Source organism: Triturus cristatus, chromosome 4_2 (genome assembly GCF_964204655.1).
Source record: "Triturus cristatus chromosome 4_2, aTriCri1.1, whole genome shotgun sequence".
Lineage (NCBI taxonomy): Eukaryota > Metazoa > Chordata > Amphibia > Caudata > Salamandridae > Triturus > Triturus cristatus.
In genome coordinates this window covers 688,615,811-688,639,996 of record NC_140586.1, presented here as the reverse complement: position 1 = coordinate 688,639,996, position 24,186 = coordinate 688,615,811, and the positions used below count along the sequence as shown (strand labels likewise).

The window sequence follows — 24,186 nt, the reverse complement described above, 5'->3', positions numbered from 1 at the left end:
CATGACTATACATGGCAAGCACATGAGTGTGTGCTAAGCCTCTGCTTCTTCCCCAAAAAATTCGCTCCCCCTTTCCATCTAATGCAACTGTGAAATCACCAGAGCAAGACGCAATAAATCTCTGCCTATAATTCCTCTATGCACACAGAGTCATGTTTTCACATTAGTCCCAAAACGAAATTTCTTTGCCATTTTGAAAGCACACTTACTGCTCTTTTTTTTTCGGGCCGAGTGAAAATCACTTTTACAGACTGACACATTATGAAACCTTTTTTAAAAATTTATTTAATTGCACATGTCCAAGCTGTTTTTTTTTCAGACCACCACCATGTGTATTCTCTGTGTCTGCCTACACTCCAGCAAGGGCAACCGGCCTTAGTGATGCTGAATGTATTTGCATTACAGACTTAAACCTGAAAACCTCACTGGCTTCTAAATACTGTGCATGACTATACATGGCAAGCACATGGGTGTGTGCTAAGCCTCTGCTTCTTCCCCCAAAAATTTGCTCCCCCTTTCCATCTAATGCAACTGTGAAATCACCAGAGCAAGACGCAATAAATCTCTGCCTATAATTCCTCTATGCACACAGAGTCATGTTTTCACATTAGTCCTAAAACGAAATTTCTTTGCCAATTTGAAAGCACACTTACTGCTCTTTTTTTTTCGGGCCAAGTGAAAATCTCTTTTTACAATTTGAAATCACTTTTACAGACTGACACATTATGAAACCACTTTTTTTTCTTTTATTTAAATGCACATGTCCAAGCTGTTTTTTCAGACCACCACCATGTGCATTCTCTGTGACTGCCTACACTCCACCAAGGGCAACCAGCCTTAGTGATGCTGAATGTATTTGCATTACAGACTTAAACCTGAAAACCCCACTGGCTTCTAAATACTGTGCATGACTATACACGGCAAGCACATGGGTGTGTGCTAAGCCTCTGCTTCTTCCCCCAAAAATTCGCTCCCCCTTTCCATCTAATGCAACTGTGAAATCACCAGAGCAAGACGCAATAAATCTCTGCCTATAATTCCTCTATGCACACAGAGTCATGTTTTCACATTAGTCCTAAAACGAAATTTCTTTGCCAATTTGAAAGCACACTTACTGCTCTTTTTTTTTAGGGCCAAGTGAAAATCTCTTTTTACAATTTGAAATCACTTTTACAGACTGACACATTATGAAACCACTATTTTTGATTTATTTAATTGCACGTGTACAAACTGTTTTTTTTTCAGACCACCACCATGTGCATTCTCTGTGACTGCCTACACTCCACCAAGGGCAACCAGCCTTAGTGATGCTGAATGTATTTGCATTACAGACTTAAAGCTGAAAATCCCACTGGCTTCTAAATACTGTGCATGACTATACATGGCAAGCACATGGGTGTGTGCTAAGCCTCTGCTTCTTCCCCCAAAAATTCGCTCCCCCTTTCCATCTAATGCAACTGTGAAATCACCAGAGCAAGACGCAATAAATCTCTGCCTATAATTCCTCCATGCACACAGAGTCATGTTTTCACATTAGTCCTAAAACGAAATTTCTTTGCCAATTTGAAAGCACACTTACTGCTCTTTTTTTTTAGGGCCAAGTGAAAATCTCTTTTTACAATTTGAAATCACTTTTACAGACTGACACATTATGAAACCACTATTTTTGATTTATTTAATTGCACGTGTACAAACTGTTTTTTTTTCAGACCACCACCATGTGCATTCTCTGTGACTGCCTACACTCCACCAAGGGCAACCAGCCTTAGTGATGCTGAATGTATTTGCATTACAGACTTAAACCTGAAAACCCCACTGGCTTCTAAATACTGTGCATGACTATACATGGCAAGCACATAGGTGTGTGCTAAGCGTCTGCTTCTTCCCCAAAAAATTCGCTCCCCCTTTCCATCTAATGCAACTGTGAAATCACCAGAGCAAGACGCAATAAATCTCTGCCTATAATTCCTCTATGCACACAGAGTCATGTTTTCACATTAGTCCTAAAACGAAATTTCTTTGCCAATTTGAAAGCACACTTACTGCTCTTTTTTTTTAGGGCCAAGTGAAAATCTCTTTTTACAATTTGAAATCACTTTTACAGACTGACACATTATGAAGCCACTATTTTTGATTTATTTAATTGCACGTGTCCAAGCTGTTTTTTTTTCAGACCAACACCATGTCTATTCTCTGTGTCTGCCTACACTCCAGCAAGGGCAACCAGCCTTAGTGATGCTGAATGTATTTGCATTACAGACTTAAACCTGAAAACCCCAGTGGCTTCTAAATACTGTGCATGACTATACATGGCAAGCACATGGGTGTGTGCTAAGCCTCTGCTTCTTCCCCAAAAAATTCGCTCCCCCTTTCCATCTAATGCAACTGTGAAATCACCAGAGCAAGACGCAATAAATCTCTGCCTATAATTCTTCTATGCACACAGAGTCATGTTTTCACATTAGTCCCAAAACGAAATTTCTTTGCCAATTTGAAAGCACACTTACTGCTCTTTTTTTTTCGGGCCAAGTGAAAATCTCTTTTTACAATTTGAAATCACTTTTACAGACTGACACATTATGAAACCACTATTTTTGATTTATTTAATTGCACGTGTCCAAGCTGTTTTTTTTTCAGACCACCACCATGTGCATTCTCTGTGACTGCCTACACTCCACCAAGGGCAACCAGCCTTAGTGATGCTGAATGTATTTGCATTACAGACTTAAACCTGAAAACCCCACTGGCTTCTAAATACTGTGCATGACTATACATGGCAAGCACATGGGTGTGTGCTAAGCCTCTGCTTCTTCCCCAAAAAATTCGCTCCCCCTTTCCATCTAATGCAACTGTGAAATCACCAGAGCAAGACGCAATAAATCTCTGCCTATAATTCCTCTATGCACACAGAGTCATGTTTTCACATTAGTCCCAAAACGAAATTTCTTTGCCATTTTGAAAGCACACTTACTGCTCTTTTTTTTCCGGGCCGAGTGAAAATCACTTTTACAGACTGACACATTATGAAACCTTTTTTAAAAATTTATTTAATTGCACATGTCCAAGCTGTTTTTTTTTCAGACCACCACCATGTGTATTCTCTGTGTCTGCCTACACTCCAGCAAGGGCAACCAGCCTTAGTGATGCTGAATGTATTTGCATTACAGACTTAAACCTGAAAACCCCACTGGCTTCTAAATACTGTTCATGACTATACACGGCAAGCACATGGGTGTGTGCTAAGCCTCTGCTTCTTCCCCCAAAAATTCGCTCCCCCTTTCCATCTAATGCAACTGTGAAATCACCAGAGCAAGACGCAATAAATCTCTGCCTATAATTCCTCTATGCACACAGAGTCATGTTTTCACATTAGTCCTAAAACGAAATTTCTTTGCCAATTTGAAAGCACACTTACTGCTCTTTTTTTTTCGGGCCAAGTGAAAATCTCTTTTTACAATTTGAAATCACTTTTACAGACTGACACATTATGAAACCACTTTTTTTTCTTTTATTTAAATGCACATGTCCAAGCTGTTTTTTCAGACCACCACCATGTGCATTCTCTGTGACTGCCTACACTCCACCAAGGGCAACCAGCCTTAGTGATGCTGAATGTATTTGCATTACAGACTTAAACCTGAAAACCCCACTGGCTTCTAAATACTGTGCATGACTATACACGGCAAGCACATGGGTGTGTGCTAAGCCTCTGCTTCTTCCCCCAAAAATTCGCTCCCCCTTTCCATCTAATGCAACTGTGAAATCACCAGAGCAAGACGCAATAAATCTCTGCCTATAATTCCTCTATGCACACAGAGTCATGTTTTCACATTAGTCCTAAAACGAAATTTCTTTGCCAATTTGAAAGCACACTTACTGCTCTTTTTTTTTAGGGCCAAGTGAAAATCTCTTTTTACAATTTGAAATCACTTTTACAGACTGACACATTATGAAACTACTATTTTTGATTTATTTAATTGCACGTGTACAAACTGTTTTTTTTTCAGACCACCACCATGTGCATTCTCTGTGACTGCCTACACTCCACCAAGGGCAACCAGCCTTAGTGATGCTGAATGTATTTGCATTACAGACTTAAACCTGAAAACCCCACTGGCTTCTAAATACTGTGCATGACTATACATGGCAAGCACATGGGTGTGTGCTAAGCCTCTGCTTCTTCCCCCAAAAATTCGCTCCCCCTTTCCATCTAATGCAACTGTGAAATCACCAGAGCAAGACGCAATAAATCTCTGCCTATAATTCCTCTATGCACACAGAGTCATGTTTTCACATTAGTCCTAAAACGAAATTTCTTTGCCAATTTGAAAGCACACTTACTGCTCTTTTTTTTTAGGGCCAAGTGAAAATCTCTTTTTACAATTTGAAATCACTTTTACAGACTGACACATTATGAAACCACTATTTTTGATTTATTTAATTGCACGTGTACAAACTGTTTTTTTTTCAGACCACCACCATGTGCATTCTCTGTGACTGCCTACACTCCACCAAGGGCAACCAGCCTTAGTGATGCTGAATGTATTTGCATTACAGACTTAAACCTGAAAACCCCACTGGCTTCTAAATACTGTGCATGACTATACATGGCAAGCACATGGGTGTGTGCTAAGCCTCTGCTTCTTCCCCAAAAAATTCGCTCCCCCTTTCCATCTAATGCAACTGTGAAATCACCAGAGCAAGACGCAATAAATCTCTGCCTATAATTCTTCTATGCACACAGAGTCATGTTTTCACATTAGTCCCAAAACGAAATTTCTTTGCCAATTTGAAAGCACACTTACTGCTCTTTTTTTTTCGGGCCAAGTGAAAATCTCTTTTTACAATTTGAAATCACTTTTACAGACTGACACATTATGAAACCACTATTTTTGATTTATTTAATTGCACGTGTCCAAGCTGTTTTTTTTTCAGACCACCACCATGTGCATTCTCTGTGACTGCCTACACTCCACCAAGGGCAACCAGCCTTAGTGATGCTGAATGTATTTGCATTACAGACTTAAACCTGAAAACCCCACTGGCTTCTAAATACTGTGCATGACTATACATGGCAAGCACATGGGTGTGTGCTAAGCCTCTGCTTCTTCCCCCAAAAATTCGCTCCCCCTTTCCATCTAATGCAACTGTGAAATCACCAGAGCAAGACGCAATAAATCTCTGCCTATAATTCTTCTATGCACACAGAGTCATGTTTTCACATTAGTCCCAAAACGAAATTTCTTTGCCAATTTGAAAGCACACTTACTGCTCTTTTTTTTTTCGGGGCAAGTGTAAATCACTTTTACACACTGTCACATTATGAAACCACCATGTGTAACTACAACAAAAACAATTCCCATTTCTATTATTCATTTCTTAAGTTACCACATACATCCCCTCTCAAACTCTAAACTCACCTTTAAAATTAGTTAGTTGTGAAAGAAATGTGACACTCAAACAGCAGATTATCAGAGCCAGGATCTCTGTTGTGTTCACCTCTCTCCTCTCAGCAGAACCAGATAATGGCAAACTTTCCCTCTATTTTTCCACACATATACATGTAAGTTTCAAATCTCAGTGCTTCCCCCTTTTTTTCAAATGTAATCACACATTTCTATTGGTTGAAAACCAACCCTTTTCCAAAAGTACCCTGCCCCCAACTTGACTTCTGCCTAGTACCCTTCCCCCAACTTGACTTCTGCCTGCTACCATAGCAACAGCTCATGGAACACTGCTGTGTGCAGTTAGGTCAGAAGTTCGACACACAATGTTTCAATTCCACAGAGCAAGAGTGCTTGACTTTTCAAACCTTACAGCAAATCCATAGTACTGTTCTTTGGTTACACATTTTTTTGTACCAATACAAAACATGCTTCTATTAATTTTCACATACAGCCTAGTTTTTATTCTAGAATGGTATGAAACAGCCAATCAGTTCTTTTTGTTTTAAAAAAATATGTATGCCTCCATTTCCAAACTGTCTTTCTTTTCATATTGCCATTCTACTGAAAGACACCTCCTGAGTGCATCCAGTTCTCCTTTGAAGATGTTCACAGTGTGGATTGTAGGGCACAGCTATGTCTTCTGGAGTGAAAAGTTTGCAGAGAAAACAGATATGGTGAGAGACCTTGCTTTGCCAAATGTAGACATTAAATGGATTGGTCAGAGAGGGTTAAAGTGGCACCAATTGATGCCATTGGTGAAATCCTTCATTCAAATACAACACCCTGACCTCATAATAGTGCACTGTGGTGGCAATGACCTAGGCACTTTGACTGGGGTAGGTCTGGAAATGCTTATGAAGGACACCTTTGCACAACTGTTTACACTTTTCCCTAAAACTGCCTTTGTGTTTTCCAACATATGCCAAAGGCAAAAATGGAACTGGTCCAATCATTTCTGTCCACAGATTGACAAAGCAAGAAAGCACGTCAACAAATCTGTTTATGCTTTCCTCCGTGACTATGGTATGGGTGCCATTTACCACAACAACTTGCGTTATGACATGCAAGACATTTATAGAGGAGATGGTGTGCACTTCAATGATGAAGGGAACAGAGTCTTCCTCTTGAACCTTAGACTCTGCATCGGTACTTACTTGTAGGTACCACTAAAAAAATGACTTCATAAACACAACAGCTCTTTTTAGAGCTCCCTAATTTCTAAACTCTTAAATCTGCTTTTCATTTATTTATTTTTATTTTTTTACCGTACGCTTACCGTAAGCTTACCGTACGCGTACCCCGTGATTTTTTTTAAAATCAATAAATGTTTTTTTTGTACTTTTCTGTCCTTCTTTGACCCCCTTACAAATGTTAGGGGGTCTGTAACTCTCCTCATTGCCCCCTTTCCTTGTTTTCACTCTTTTTTTTCAGAGTGAAATACACAAAATGGCGGCCGCCGCTTCCTGGTTTCGGCCGATTCGAATGTTTACTAAGATCTAACAGCCAATCAGAATCGCGCTCGCGCACGCCGCCGTACGCTTACCGTAAGCGTACGGTAAGCGTACCGTAAGCGGGCTCAGATATATATATTGATTTAAAGGCTATTTTCTCAGAATCTACTGAACAGATTTACACCAAACCTACAAAAGGCACTTCCTTGACCTAGGAACTACCTCTCTGCCAAATTTTGAGTAATTCTGTTCAGCCGTTCGGGCTGTAGCTCGTTCTAAAGGTCCTATGGAAAAATGCATGGGAAAAACGCGTTTTGGGACCCCCCTTTTATCTCAGCCCCCGCTTGACGGATCCCCCCGAGACTTTCAGGGTAGGAGCGGAGCGTAGCGCCCCACCTATTTTGAGAAATTCGCGAGGATTCGTCGACCGGCGCCAAAGTTATTCAAAATAGAATGTTGAGGTTTTCCTATGGAAACGTGGTCCTAACTATAACTACCTACTGGCGACCGCCAGTAGGTAATATATATATATATATCTTCACCAGTACCGTTAGCACCATACGAACAGGCGCCGACCCTGGATATTCAACACAAGTTTATTTACAGAGACCCTGACATGTTTTGACGGTCAAGCCGCCTTGCTCACACAATGGTTCCATTGTCTCAGGACTACATATGCATTCTCACACGTAACGGTTGTCATGGCGAGACTGTAACATCATAGACATAAAAGACTCTCAAATAGTAATAATAAACATAGACAGTGTAGCTGTGAAATGATAAAGGATAGCAAGACTTAATATCAGTCTATCAAGGAAAACATAATGGTGTCAGATATTTGTAAATGGTGTAAATGGGAAATCAAAGAAAACAGTGGTTGTTGTCATATTGAATCAACAAATACAAGGAAATAGAATATAGCATGAATAACCTTATTCTAGGTACCCTATATATAGTGCATATGGTACGATACAAAATAGCTCTGAAGTGAGCTCTGAAGTGACATATCATCCTCGTCCCATCTTAAACAACGGATATATATATATTTATTTCCTATGTGTGTGCTCAGCACTTGAGGGTGAACTCTGAAAACCGCAATCTGTTCATTAGGGCAACGCCAGCACTTCAACCTCGAGTGTTCGCCTGATGTGTTTCGGATGATACCTTACTCATAGGCTCACTCCAATGATTTGCATAGCAGCCGACACTCATTTTCTCTCCTCCAATGAGCTTCTTTGTAGCTTTTCCCAACGCCTGCTGGGACTCGTAGTAGTGTGTATATATATATATATATATATATATATATATATATTCACTGAAAAAACCATAGGTTTCACACATGTTATAGTTAGCTGGACATTTCACTCGTAAAAAACCATTGAAATTCCCCCGTTATAGTTAGTTCAGCTAACTATAACTCGCGCGACCGTAATCCACTGCTGATGACGTCACATATTACATCACTGTATTCACTAAGATACTGTTAATAAGTCAGTTATACGATTAATTTTACAAAAAAACCCATCCATTTAGACACTTAATTACCCATTATTCTTCCATTAACCTTTAGATATACATATATAAAAAATATTTATTTTTCAGAAAGACGCATATTCACTGGATGATGTCATCAGTGATGTCATTTGAGATGCCATCAGTGATGTCATGAGTGATGTCACTGACCATGTCATGAGTGATGAGTAATAAGTGACGTCATCAGCAGTGGATTGCGGTCGCACGAGTTATAGTTAGCTGAACTAACTATAACGGGGAATTTCAATGGTTTTTTACGAGTGAAATGTCCAGCTAACTGTAACATGTGTGAAACCTATGTTTTTTTTAGTGAATTTTTAAGGTTTTTTAAATGCTAATTTATGTATGTATTATTATATTTTTTATATATTTATTTTACAATAAACTACCTATGTATATAGTTATAGATTGACTTTATCCTGTAATATGGAATGGCTCAGCTCTTTTTTTTTTAATTTGGATAAAGTTGAACAGCATAGTTAATATCTTCTATAAACTTATAAACAGTTTAAAATGTTTTTTTTTTATTAAGGGCTTTTCACCGTGAGCGCACAGTGCGCGCACCCCGTGATTTTTTTAAAGAAAATAAAATGTTTTTTTCACCCTTCGGGGTCCTTCAGGGACCCCCTGACAAAGGCTAGGGGGTCAGGAACTCTCTACCCTGCCCCCTTTTCACGTTCTCCACCTTTCTTTTTCACTGCGACACAAAAATGGCGTCCGACACTTCCTGATTTCGACCGATTCGAATGTTGACTGACATCTAACCACCAATCAGAATTACGCTTGCGCACATTTGATGCACGCACGGTGCGCGCATATAGATATTTATGTACTTTTAACTGCAATTTTTCAGGAACTACTGAACAGATTGACACCATATATGCAAAAGGCACATGCCTGACCTGAGGACTACCTCTTTGCCAAATTTCAAGTAATTCTGTTCAGCCGTTCGGGCTGTACCTTCGACTAAAGGTCCAATGGGAAAATGCATGGGGAAAACACGTTTTGGGACCCCCCTTTTTTCTCAGCCCCCGCTTGACGAATCACCCCGAGACTTTCAGGGTAGGAGCTGAGCGGAGCGCCCCATTAGTTTTGAGAATCTTGTGAGGATTCGTCAACCGGCGCCAAAGTTATTCAAAATAGAATTTTCAGATTTCCTATGGGAACTCGGTCCTAACTATAACTATCTACTGGCAACCGCCAGTAGATGATAATATATATATATATATATATATATATATATATATATATATATACACATATATATATATATATATATAATATATATATATACGTATGTATATATGTATATGTACAAATACTTCCCGGCTGGGCATTTATACTTCCTTTCTGGAAATAACATTATGAATGGGAATGCGGGCCTGAGGCGTCATTGGGACTCATTTATGGGGACTGACAACAAGGGTTTCCATTGGCAACAACGCTTCAGTACAGGTTTCATTTTTGCTCTAGATCTACTGTTTCCAAAAAGTCTGTTTATAGCAGACATCTGACCGAAGAGAATATCCTGTGCATAGAGACTGAAGAAGATACTTTTAAAGTCAGACGGCCTAAGAAACCTGAAAGAATTTCCCAGAGTCAAATTCAAAAGATATGGTGGAGTTCAACTATCCACAAGAACTTTGTTAAAAGATATTGCAGCAGCTGCAACTCTAATAATAGTAAAAGCTGTCTCGAGAACAGCAAAGTAAATTTTACTACTTGATATTGGCAAGCATGGATATAAAATAAGACTCCTTCTGCGCTGCATTTGGCCGCATCTTGGTCTCTAGAGAAGCCGGGGGGACCATGACCCCCACAAAGTATTTCACCAGGCAAGAGGAGGGTCCATGAGGCCAATAAAACAAACCTCTTCACTATGGCACACGGCATTTCGCTGCATCTTGGTTGCTGGAGAAGCCGCGGGGGACCCCGACCCCCTGAAAGCATTTCACCAAGCAGGGGGAGGGCCAGAAGGCCCACAAAGAATGCTGCATTTGACTGCATCTTGGTTGCTGGAGAAGCTGCGGGTGGACCCCGACCTCCACAAAACATTTCACCAGGCACGAGCAGGATCCAGGAGGCCCATAAAGTGAGCCTCTATACTGTGGCATGCAGGATGCTGCATTTGGTCGCATCTTCGTTGCCTGAGAAGCTGTGGGGGGACAGGTGCAGGGAGGGGCCTCCACTCAGGATTTTATCAGGAGCTCTCAGACGAGAGTACTGTGCTGAGGGGGCGCCCTGCTGCTCGGGGCCCCCCACATTGCGGGGGCTGCAGAGGCCTGTGTTATGCCACTTCAACCACCACAAAGCATTTCACCAGGCAGGAGGAGGCACCCGGAGGCCCTTTAAGTGTGCCTCTTCACCACTGCATACAGGACGCTGCATTCGGCTCTGTCTTGGCTGCAGGAGCAGCAGGGGACCCACAACCCCCGCAAAGCATTTCACCAAGCAGCACATGGGGCATGCCCCGGCGTGAGCCCGGGCCAAGACCAGGCCCAGAGCAGACCCGGCCAAGACCGGATGAGGTCCCCCTCTTTCATTTGGTCTGTCTTGGGCGAGTCACTAGGAGCTCCATTAATGGGCAAACAGAAGGTAATAGCTCTACCTCAACTCTCATCAGAGAAGGGGGGATCATTTCAAAATATTCTTGGGGAAGTCCTCAATCTTCTTACTTGTCATCTGCAGTGGGGGCACTCAATGAAGAGATTGTTAACGCTGGAGAGGAACTTACCTCATATGCTCATGCTAGTCATAAGAATACCAATGTCGCGTATGGATAATGCTGTCACAGTTGTCCCTGTTGATGGTCAAGAGAGCACTGTAGACATGGACACCACCATCGCTCCTATCATTAGAGGTATCCGACAGATTCAGGCGTTAATTCACTCATCCTCCTTGAATCCAATCATGTTACAGGAGCAGACCTCTCCAGACCCATACTCTCGGTTGCTAAGAGATAAAAAAGGGAAAGGGCTGGTCCCACAATAAAACACCCTGTTCCCCATCCCCCCCCGAAACTTACAGTCTTTTATGCACCTCCATAAACCCGGAGGATAATATAAGGGAGAATGACAAGGTGCAGGAACATTTGAAAACATTTTAGCTGAAAATTGAAAACCTAATTAAAAACCTCTTGAAGCCCATCACCTTTCATCTTGGAACTATTGAACAGCTGTCCAAACACAAAGTAAGGTCCACCCGAGTTATGCAATTCCGCCAACTTCATGAGTTGAGAAGGAAGGATCATGCCCTCGATCCAACTATCTCACAAGGGCAATTGGGGAAGGCATCAGGCTTAAAACCTAATCCGGTATGCAACATTCAGATGTCAAGACCCATAGAGATAGGAGGGGTACTTTTACAGGACAGAGGTGCAAATGTCACCTGCTCATTGTCATCTTTGCAAGGGTTAACTGGAAAGCACCAGATTTTTGCTAACCGAGTCTGTTTGCCCACACCACTGTCTGAGGTTACTATTAACCCACCCAATGAGGCCACTCCCTACATGGTGGTGTTAGGTGATATGCCACCACTACAAAATAACACTTCTGAGAGCCATACCCAACTTTAAAACAAGATTACTCACTGATTGGGTACTCATCCCTCCCTAGCGGCACATACAGGTGATTGGATTAACATTGTGAGGTGAGTCAAATTGATTGATAAGGACTTGAAAACCTTTTCCAGAGATTGTGTATTAACTTTAATAAACCTTATGTTGCTGGGCATGTTCTCGCATCCATCAGTCCGAACAAAAGCACCTCCAGATTAGCGCTGCAGTAGGGTTACTTTTATAGGCCAGAATTGGTAGGTTACAGACAAAGCCCACCTACCACTCAGCACCTTCATGGACAATATAGGAGCGTTACGGAGTCTTTTGTATCGAATACCTTAAATAGATTTTCTCTCCTAAGTCCGTAGGACTTTTATGATTGACTCAGTCGGCACGATCTAATATGCAGCTCTGACCAGGAACCCAATGAACCTTTACAAGTAGACCCAATGGTAACACATTTTTATGTTTTCAAACTCTTCAGCCTCAACAGTGCAGGCCTTGCAACGAAAATCAATTATTTAAATTGCATTAACTAATGCAAAGTAGTTTGGGGTGAATTGTTTAAAAGAGACATGGGCCATCTCTAATATCTTTCCGGAACGGTTTAAGTCATTCTTTACCCCAGCATGTCAATCCAGTTCAGGTCGGTCCAAGGGTGGCTTTGTTATTTTTGCGTCTCTTGCAATACCAGGAGATATTGGGTGCCCCCAAAAATATGGTGCAACATTTTTATAGTGCTAAAAAATCTCAACAAGACATGCATAACTTATACATTCTGGATTGTCTTCTAATCAAGTTAGAGTGGACAAAATAGGTGACAACACACATAATCATGGCAGGGTATTTTAATTGCCACCTGTGTAAGAACCCGTTAGACTCATCCAACAGGCTTCAAAGATGTCTATTCTTGGAGGGGTTCCTAATGGAACACACCACACATGGGAGCCTTCTAAACTCTATCTTAAATTAATATGATTTCAACTTCTTGCTTGATACACGTGTCCACTCTGATTTGGGGAAGGTTAATCCAACTTTCACAGGTAGAGAACGCACCTCAATTATACATTTTATTTTTTTGTCTTATCCCCTATCTATTCTAAGATTGCAGACATTAGAATTGAGTGTAGCCCTTTCAGTCATCATAATCCTATATGTATATCTTTTCACTGGCGGCAGGCGGACAAGATGAAAACTCATAGGCCCAGTGGTATTTTGAAGCCAACCAGTCAGGGTAGAAGGCTCAGGTGGACCCAGGTATCTGTTAAGCACCTCAGACAGAATGTGTTCACTAGTGATGTGAATGAGCGCTCAACCTGCTTAGATAATGTCTCTAGACCAAGTGGGTTCCTTTTCCATTTTCCTGCACACAGTTCTAGAGTCTCTTAGGCTTCCTGAGGTGCTAAACCTACATCCGGACCTAAATTGTTTGATAGAGAGTGCTTCCAAGCCTCCTGACAAAAAAGGGCGTTAAAAGATAACCCCGAGATCCTGTCAATGTTGTGATATTTCAGATCAAATACAAGCTTGAAGTTAGCATGTGAAAGAATGCTATAAGGGAAGCAGCTTGGGACAGCTTGCTCTACCCAGGCTGTTTATAGAACACCGCTAAAAACGGGCATATTAATAACCAATTGTGCTTCAGCCCAGAAGATGCACCCCCCTTAATGTACCACATTGCTGTTGAGAGCTGGGTTCTCATTTTGAAGGGGTTTATAACAGTGGTCTAATGTGTTAAACCTTGTGAGCTTGCAGCCCCTGGTAGGGACCACAAATCTCATGTTCACAATGGATAAAGTGAGGAAGGGCATTCTGAGTCTGACTAAAAATAAGGCCTAGGGCCTGATGGGATCCTGCCTGATCTCTATTTGAGTGATATCGATACTTGAGCTTCAGTTTTGATGCACACATTAAATGCTGCAGTTAATGTGGTCCCTCCTGCCTGCTGGGCTACTTCCTTCATTGTCCCAGCCTTTAAAAAAGGTGACAGGGATAAGCCCAGTGTTACAGACTGATCTCCTTGATCAACTCTGTTGTTTAGGTCATGGAACATGTCCTCCTGGATAGATTTTCATCCTGGCCTGTTGAACACAACATCATATCCGATCTCCAGTTTAGATTCAGGCCTGGTAGATCAACCCTCAGCCAGTGCCTTAACCTATATATGGTCCTGAGTAAATTCACAGTGGCTCGGAAAGGCTCTCTGCAACTTGCTTTCATGGATCTTACCACAGACTTTGATCGGGTAAACCAACACAAACTGTGGAGTATCATCTTAGACATTAGACTGACCGGGATGTAGTCTATTTCTTGAGGGACCTCCACGTCCATATTGTAACAACTGTCAGATACACCAATGATCCAAACTGTACATGTAGCTTTAAAACCAGAAGGGGGGCAGACAGGGGGGCATCCTGCCTCCCTTCCTGTTTGCACTGTATAGTAATTACCTCGAACAGGTTCTGGTGAATATGCGGGCTGATTGCTCACAGGTAGGAGCCTGGCGGCTGCCAGTCTTGCTTTATGCAGACGATGCAGTGTTAATGGCAAAAAACACTAGAGGTGTCCAAGTCCTTCTAAATGCATTTTTAGGCTTTATGGATGAGCTAGACTTAAGTATTACCATTGGTAAATCCCACGTGGTGGTGGTAGGTCCTAGCTCTACAAAAATTAAAACTTCTAAGGTTAGGACTCAGACCTTAGCGAGGGTTAACGCTTTTCCGTTTTCTGGGTGCCATGTTTGACGCAGAGTTGCTTTGAGCTCCTTGCTAAATGGGAAAAAGACTGACCTTACTAGGACTAATGCTGAAGTATGGAGGTTTGCCCCCAGACTGGGCAGGAAGCTGATAAGGGAACTAGCACAAGTCTACCTGGCAAAATGAGTATCTAAAACCTCTTATGAGAGCGACATTTGGGGATACACTAAGCATGACTCTCTATGGGTGGTAGAAATCTAATTTCTAAGGCGTCTTCTTTGTGTCCCCTAATGTATTCCCTCCAATATAGTTCATGAAGAACTAGGGGCTACCTGTCTCACAGATAGCATAGCTCTCTGCGCCTTCTATTTTGGGTAGGCATTTGAACCAAAGTAGGCTCCCATCTAAACAAAGAGGTTCAGCTTGATTGTCTTTCCCTTGACCATGCACGCAGTATCCTATGGTTAAAATATATAAAGGTAACATTGCAGAGTTTAAGAAGGGCCAAGCTCTTCAATAACCCAGGGGGATTGTCACGGCTGATCACAACTGAGTCTGTGAAATTATTTTGAAACAGAAACAGTTAGGTAGAGAGCATGCAGCTCTTCAAAAGACGTCAGGACAAGGCTATGCCCTGCTGAAAATTACCCAATTTACATAACCTTACCTCACTGTTATAAACCTCCAACTACAATTGGTATCTGCTTACCAGGTTTCGGCTAAACTTGTTACCACAGCTGCTAGCATCCCCATGGGGCTGCAGGTCGTACATTTATTAGCAGCCTGCAACTGCGACCAGGTGTCTCTGCAGGACACAATGCATTTTGTTATGTTTTGAAAATACTTTGAAGTTCCTTGGAAAGACTATATTGTTCCTCTTTTGAAGGCTCATCAATTTAAACAAGCTCAACCTGTTCTACTGTTTTTACAACTGCTCACTGATGATATTATTTTTAACGTTGCCAATTTTTTTAAAGCTATACTGAGATCAAGGAAATCAGTGGGTGGTTGAATGCATTTAGGTGTATCAGGATGGCTCAGAGACTTTCTGGGCCATATTCATGACCCAGTTTGTGTAGCTTTTGCACAACGCAAGGTGGTGCAAAGGTGACGTAAAGCTAAAGTCATATTTTTGAAGCCAGGCAAAACCATTTTGCGTGGCTTTAAATTACCTAAAAAATATGGAATAATGCCACGCAGCTCAAATCACTGCATTGCATTATTCAGTGCAAGGGAGGTGTTCCATGGGTGTTGTGGGGGTGTTTCCATACAACTCCCATGGTATTTGACGCATTCCTAGAATTACCAAACCTGGTAAACCTGGGAATGCGCCAAAAGGTACACCTCCCCAGGTGAGGCATAACCAGGAGAAATGTATTTATTTCTCCTCATTTCTTTCCCTCTTTCAATGTGCACACATAGAAAGAGGGAAAAGTCTCTCAGCATTGTATTTGTGCAGTTAGGTATCCCTTCCTGCACAAACAAAATCCTGCCTACAACAGAGGCACCTTTGTACCATGGTGCAACAGTGCCTGAGTTGGCGCTAGGCTGCCACAACTGCGGCAGCACAAGGGGCAAGGACAGGAATACGCCATATTGGATAAATCAATTACCACATTAGATCTTACCATATGTTTTTTAAAGCACTCTGAGCTGGAGCTGTATGCTCTTCAGCTGGAGTACTGGGATTTCTAGTAGTTGGTTTTATGGCTGCACTTTGTGGCATGTAAGAAAAGCTCAAACACAGTAATTCTTTTTTAAAGGGCTTATTGAAAACATGTTATCACTATTATTAAACTTTGCAGTGTGTGAATTAATGAAATAAATATTTGATTATGGTTATTAGTGACTTTTTAACAAAGCCAAAAGGTCTACTTTACATATATTAATGTGCTGACTCCTTGATAAAGTGTATATATATATATATATATATATTCACTGAAAAAACCATAGGTTTCAGGTACGTTCTAGTTAGAAATTAGTATTTAAAAAAACCTTAGAAATTCACTGAAAAAACCATAGGTTTCAGGAACGTTATAGTTAGCTGGACATTTCACTCTTACAAAACCATAGAAATTCCACTGTTATAGTTCAGCTAACTATAACTCGCACCCCCGCAATGCACTGCTGATGACATCACATATTAGATCATTCATGACATGGTCAGTGACATCACTGATGACATCACTGATAACATCTCAAATGACATCACTGATGACATCAATGATGACATCATCCAGTGACTGTGTGTTTCTGTAAAGTTTAAATATGTAAAGTTTAAAATATGTTTTATATTTATATATATGCCAAGGTGTATTGAAAAATGAGAATGAGTGGGTGTATAAGTGTTTGAATGGCTGATTAAGTAAGTGCATGACTCTCTGTATAAGTGAGTATTTAATCGTGTCTTAGTGAATGAATGATTTAGTCACTAAACTAAACTTAGAAATTCACTGAAAAAACCATAGGTTTCAGGAACGTTATAGTTAGCTGGACATTTCACTCTTACAAAACCATAGAAATTCCACTGTTATAGTTCAGCTAACTATAACTCGCACCCCCGCAATGCACTGCTGATGACATCACATATTAGATCATTCATGACATGGTCAGTGACATCACTGATGACATCACTGATAACATCTCAAATGACATCACTGATGACATCAATGATGACATCATCCAGTGACTGTGTGTTTCTGTAAAGTTTAAATATGTAAAGTTTAAAATATGTTTTATATTTATATATATGCCAAGGTGTATTGGAAAATGAGAATGAGTGGGTGTATAAGTGTTTGAATGGCTGATTAAGTAAGTGCATGACTCTGTATAAGTGAGTATTTAATCGTGTCTTAGTGAATGAATGATTTAGTCACTAAACTATGTAAATGTCTGTATCAGTCTGTCAGTTGGTGTGTAAGCAGTTGCATGGGTAGGTGAGTAGCTAAATGAGTGTCCATATGGGTTATTGATTGGTTGTCTGAGTATCTGTATGGGTGCCAGCGTGTATGTGGGTGGGTGGGGGTGTGTGACTCTGTGCATGGATACATAAGTGGGTGATTCAGTCGGTGTATGGGTTGAAGAGTACATTTGTGAAGAGCGGTATGGATGGGTGAGTGTGTGTATGGTTGTGTTTGTGAGTGAATGGATATCTCAAAGCAGTATATGTGAGTGACGGAGTATATAAATGAACTATATGTGAGAGTGAGTGATTGTGAGAGTGGCTGTATGGATGAGTGTGTGGTTGTATCAGTGATTGTATAAGAGAGTAAGTATGTGTTTGTGTCTGTAAGTGAACTTGTCTTATAATAACTGTATAGGTGTGTGAATGGAAGCGTGATTGATCTTTTGCATGACTGACTAGGTGTGTGAGTAACACTATGGATGTGTGGTGGTGTGTGAGTGTCAGTATAGGTGTATGAGTACATGTGATACTGCTGTATTAATGAGTGACTGCATGTACGAGTGACTGTATGGGTAAATGAGTGAATTTGTGTGAAGACCTAGGAATCAGTGAGCGGGTATGTAGTAACTGGTATTGGTGTGTCTATGGTTTTGAAAATGGTAGTCTGTATTGTAGAGTAGGTGTTAGAAAGATTGTAGTAGGATGTGAGGAGATGCTTCAGATTATCACGTGGATGATGCCATCAGTGATGTCATTTGAGATGTCATCAGTGATGTCACTGACAATGTCATGAATGATGTAATATGTGACGTCATCAGCAATGCATTGCGGGGTCGCGAGTTATAGTTAGCTGAACTAACTATAACGGTGGAATTTCTATGGTTTTGTAAGAGTGAAATGTCCAGCTAACTATAACGTCCCTGAAACCTACTTCTTTTTCAGTGAATTTCTAATGTTTTTTAAATGCTAATTTCTAACTATAACGTAGCTGAAACCTATGTTTTTTTCTGTGAATTTCAATGGTTTTTTAAATGCTAATTTCTAACTATGATATCCCTATTAATTCCCCTTGAATCCTGAAGGTCCCTGGTGGCCAGGTAGCCCACCAGATACATTCAGTAAGCGCCACAGACCTGCGTTTCAGAAGGTGTTCTGAGGCCACGCCCCTTTTAACACCACGCTGCAAATGCGGCTTCTGGAACACTGCTGCTCAGAGGATGAAGTCCACTTGTGTCTTGAGGTCCTCAGGACACAAGAGGACCTCATCGCCCCACCAGCAGTGCACCAGAAGCCGCGTTTGCAGAGTGGTGTAAAAAGGGGCGTGGCCTCAGAGCACCTCTCTGCAACACACCCCAGTGGTGTTTACAAGAGGTACCTGGTGGACTAGTTGGCCCCCCAGGGACCCTCAGGATTGAAGGGGAATTAATCCCCCAATTTAAAACGCACCCTGTGGCGTGTTTTAAGTTGGGTGATTAAGTCTCCTTGAATCCTGAGGGCCCCTGAGGGCCAACTAGCCCACCAGTTACACCCAGTAAGCACAACAGAGCTGCGTTGCAGAGTGGTGTAAAAAGGGGGCGTGGCCTTGGACCACCACTCTGCAACTCAGCTCCCTGGTGCCTACTAAAGGTACCTGATGGGCTAGTTGGCCTCCAAGGACCCTTAGGATTGAAGGGAACTTAATCCTCCAACTTAAAACGCACCACAGCACATTTGCACACTTGTCAAATCAGGCCACGCCCCCTCCCAGCGCCACTGTGCAAACGCTCCCCCTGGTGCGTTGTAAATTGGGGAATTAAATCCCCTTGAGTCCTGAGGGTCCCTGGGGTCCAACAGCCCACCAGGTACCTTGACGAGTCAGCCCCAAACTTTCAGGATAGGAGCTGACCTGTGAATTTAGGTGGACCATAGAGTCCTCGACTCAAAAAACTCTATTTTAAGGGGACATAGTGCAATAGTCCTGCCATTATTTCTAACAGCTAGATCATTAAAAGCAATTTTAACAATGGCACATGCCCACCCTCTTTTACAATGTTTTCAATGGTCATTTCAGAAGTTGCTAGCTCTTATTAGCTCCATGCATAGACATGATTACCATTCATTAATTACGTGAATTATTTTTCAAACCTTCATCAAATGCAAAAGATATATAGTTTAAAAAATATTTTTTAAAAACTCATTTAAAAAACACAACAAAAAAGGGAAAGCATGAAAAACATTTTTGTAAAGTACATGAACTATTAAATTTATGCTCCACTAAATGTATCTTCCGAACCAACAAATGTATATTTTTGTTGACCCCAAAATTGCATCAAGCATTGTATGTTTCATATCATTATAACAACACGTAATGGAGAGGTACGTGTCTCAATCTAAAAATGTCAATCATATTTTTGCTATATGCCAGTGACAAAACAACACCCTGTGTATAATTGCAGATGGAACAAGCCAGCATTGTAGACTTTCTTAAGCTTGTAAAAATGGAATCCAGGGAACTGCATCTAAGGGAGGATGGCATATCATCAGGTGTACAAATATGACAATATGCTCCAAATTATCAACAGTAAAACTGCAATAGTCAAGTGCAGCCTCAAAAGATGGCTCAAAACATATGCATATGTAACCATACAGCCATATGGGTAAAACTATGTATCCCTAAGAAATCATATTTCATTCATTCAGCAGCAAGAGCAATGATAATGTAAACATTATTATCCAATTGAGTGCCTGTGCTGATGTGGCCTCTAAAGTACAAATGCATAATTATTGTAGTACACTTTGCTCATATTGATGTAAATGAATGCTAAAGTGTCAGTGCTACGATAAAATGTAAATGAATGAGTATTGTAATTTTATATTTCACAAAAAGATTAAATGTATGCAATAAAGATCCTCAGTTAAACATCATCAAAGTATGTAAATATTGAAATAATATGTATGAATTCATCAGTCACTTGACCTCCCTTGCCATATTGTCATAAAATCCAGTTGCTTAGGGTTGCATTTTGTGGCCTGAAAAGTGTTAGAAAAAAGACTTAAAGAATTGTCTCATGAAAAAGATTTATTAAAAATATTTTATGACAATCACTTTTATTAAACATTGCAATGTGTAATTTTTTTTTTTTAAATATTTGATTATAGTTATTGATGACTTTTTCATAAAGACAATCGACCCACTTTATATATGTTGATGGGTGGACCCCTTAATAAAGTTAATAGGACACCTTTTTATATTTTGATGTTCTGACCCTTTGACAAAGTGAGAAGGTCTGCGTTACTTAGCATGACACCTTTTATATTGTTACATCACAGTCAGCCAGGTGTGCCCAACCCCACACCTCGCACAGCCAGAAGGCTATGTGCTGCAGGAACTAGGGCAGCCGCAAGGGGTTAGGAGCAAGGCCTGGCCACAGATCAGACTCTGCGTCCAAACCCACGCCACCACTGCCAAGGGCTGTGCACTGCAGGAGGTACGGTGCACCATTGATAACCTCACTGCAACATCTAAAATGACATCACTGATGACATATATATTTTCCAGTGTGCAGTCGGCTTAAAATCAGTACATTACACATGAAAGCAAATATTTTTCTAATGCAAATTCTCTTTTGTGACATCAATACCAGTTGTTTTAATCTACTTTTCTTCTCCTGCAGAGAGCACGAGTGGTTTAAACAAGACTTACCCACTTACCTGTTCCCTGAAGACCCCTCCTATGATGCTAATGTAATCGATGATGAGGCAGTGAAGGAGCTGTGTGAGAAGTTTGAATGTACAGAGTCCGAAGTTTTAAACAGTTTATACTGTGGTGACCCTCAGGACCAACTGGCAGTGGCCTATCATCTTATTATTGACAATCGAAGAATTATGAACCAAGCCAGTGAGTTCTACCTCGCATCAAGCCCTCCTACTAGCTCTTTCATGGATGATAGCACTATGCCAATACCCCATGGCATGAAGCCACATCCAGAGCGCATGCCTCCTTTAATGGCAGACAACCCCAAAGCTAGATGTCCCCTTGATGCCCTGAACACCACAAAACCAAAACCACTGTCTGTGAAGAAGTCCAAGTGGCATCTTGGAATCCGCAGCCAGAGCAAGCCTTATGACATTATGGCTGAAGTTTACCGGGCCATGAAGCAGCTGGAATTTGAGTGGAAGGTATGAAAAATTTAAGTGATTGATCTTGACGAAACCAAGAGATCGGTATACTTGTCCATAATAGTATGCACATTGAAGACTCTTTATTAAGAATAATATTTCCCCTACCACCTCAGTCCTTTTTCTTTCATAAGCAGGCACATCTTTCCCAGAGTGTGATCAAAGTACGTGCTGTAGCAACACAGAGGCTTCAAGGTATGCTCTGCTACACATTTCACATGCCCACTTTGCCTTGATATATACTCCCCTTTTCTCCCCTCTGGACATTTGATGAACCACACAGACATAATTTGTCTTAGGACACTCCTGAGTTCTCACAGCTGATTTCACTTTATTTATGAGAGAAGATTTAGTTCCTGCCTGCAGCTTCTCCATTGACTTTCATGGGCTCCCTTTGTTCATTTGAGCGCAAGATAAAAAATTTACAGCTCTAGCAGATCTCAGATGTGAGTATATAAATCATAAAGCAATAGTCTCTCATGACTGGAATTCAGTCAGCTGGTACACATTTGTATTATTTTTATTTCCCATTTACCCGGATCTCAATAACTCACATGGTAGAACTTCTTTCAGCTATGTGTGTTATTGGACTGGCACCAAGAATAACTTCTTGAGCTCATAACTTTGCTTAAATGTTCCTGCCCAACACCATCTACTCTTCTCAGACAACTGCTCATGAGCCATATGATGGAAAGATACCTTAAACGGTGTGGGGTTCTCATTGTCACTTCCCTGTGGTGAGCCCTAGTGGTATCCTGTACTGCAAAACATGAATCCTGAATTTGTCATGTAGCTTAACACCACCTGTCCTTCCAAGGCTTCTTTACTTCTAACACCTGAAGTTCTCTTGAGGTGAATTGTAGCTTCATTCCTTAAACAATTGTGAAGTGCTATGGTCCATTGAGCTGTACATGTGGCCCAAGCTGCATCTGGTAACATTTTGCAGGGTAACCATTCCACATCAGTCTCCTCTCTAACTTATGCTGTCTCACCAATCCGGCACATACCTTTGACTTGAGAACTTATGCAACATCTGTGGCTGGACTCCTGATAGAGATAAAGGAGTATCAGGTTAATATTGCACTACTGCAAGACTGTACAGAACTATTTAGGTGCACAAGGCTAAGCACATTCAACATAATATCACCCATACTCCAGTATGAGTACCCTGAATCAAGCATGTAATGAAAGACACATTTGGTGCACTGACAATGTGGAAAGGGAGAATGATTCTCTCTAGGCCTTTGAGCCTTTAGCCTGCCCAAGAGCTTTGTGTTAGTCTTCCAGCTCTCTCTCTCAGCTGTTTGATTAGAAGACCATTTGAATAAGTGGTTTTCAGAAAACCATACACAGGTCATCCTATCAAACTAGGTACTCTGTGCAGAACCCCACATTTACAATGTTTATCTGTCTGAACCATTGCTGTCATGGACAAGCATGTCACAAGAGGATTACAATGAACTCTCAGCCTTTATCTTGTCACCATCAGATGCACAAGTCAGCTTCTCATAGAACTCAAGTATTGGGTGTGCCCCCAGTCATTTATCATTCAAACTGTTCCTAAGTGGTGACTGGGAATCCAGTTTTGGATAAAGTTAGAGTTTCTCCTTATCACCATGTTTTCCAGCTGGTCGTATCATTGCTTCTGTGATGAGTTTTACTCTGTAGTTACCACAACAGACTCAACAGAAATTTGCCACTTTCACAAGCTTGATTAAGTCTTCTATTATACTACAAAGTTTCTTTCATGTACTGTTTACAAAGTTCCTTGAAGTAATTGCCACTATTTGGTGCCATCCAGCTCAACTTTTCCAATTCTCCTCCTATTGTTCTGTTTCAATTAATCTAGTCACATGTGAGATTTCCTAACTTCTTAAAGTCAATCATTCCTAAAAGGATACTTACATTTCTTTGTGACAGTGACTAAATTAATGTGGATGTGACCACCTCTGGAAGCCTGTAACTTTGTTGGCTCTAAAAATATAAACATCTAGTCCACATGGCGTTTTACTTCCTTACTAGTTTAACCTGTTTGGATCATTTAAGCCATGCTTAAGTCTTACATTACAAGAAGGGTGGCAACTCTGCCCTCCTCTATTCTAGTCTAAGTATCTTTTCTGAAAATTGTAATGTAAAAACATTCATTAGAATTATAGAGTTTGCCTAGTTAATAAGCAGTAGTTTTCCCAACTTATATCACTAGCTTTATGCAATATATGCATAAAGAGAAAAATATATCAAAGATTTTGAAGTGAGGAGGATCCTTCCTGTTCCTCTTCAAGGTGAATAAAGTGCAAGAAATCTGAGTTTATAATCATTAAAGATTAGTTCTGAAACAGTACTTTAGCAACCACAAACACAAATGGATTCCCAAGAATACTTTAGTTGATTCCATAATAAGTGATTTGAAGAAAAGATCCATTCACTCTCTCAATCTGTT

At 40.9% G+C, this 24,186-nt stretch overlaps 2 protein-coding genes across 2 annotated transcripts in view; one reads left to right on the top strand and one right to left on the bottom strand.

The window, feature by feature from the left end:
* Nucleotides 1-5,482, bottom strand: part of LOC146834903 (uncharacterized) — a 38,352-nt gene extending 32,870 nt beyond the window's left edge. The window contains exon 1 of the mRNA XM_085600221.1: nucleotides 5,421-5,482. The gene's annotated coding sequence lies outside the window, so the exon portion shown is untranslated. The remainder of the gene's footprint in view (nucleotides 1-5,420) is intronic.
* PRKAA2 (protein kinase AMP-activated catalytic subunit alpha 2) overlaps nucleotides 1-24,186 on the top strand; it is a 343,505-nt gene that overhangs the window by 198,609 nt on the left and 120,710 nt on the right. Inside the window, exon 7 of the mRNA XM_085602513.1 lies at nucleotides 21,242-21,746. Coding sequence (XP_085458639.1) covers nucleotides 21,242-21,746 — 505 coding nt within the window. The remainder of the gene's footprint in view (nucleotides 1-21,241; nucleotides 21,747-24,186) is intronic.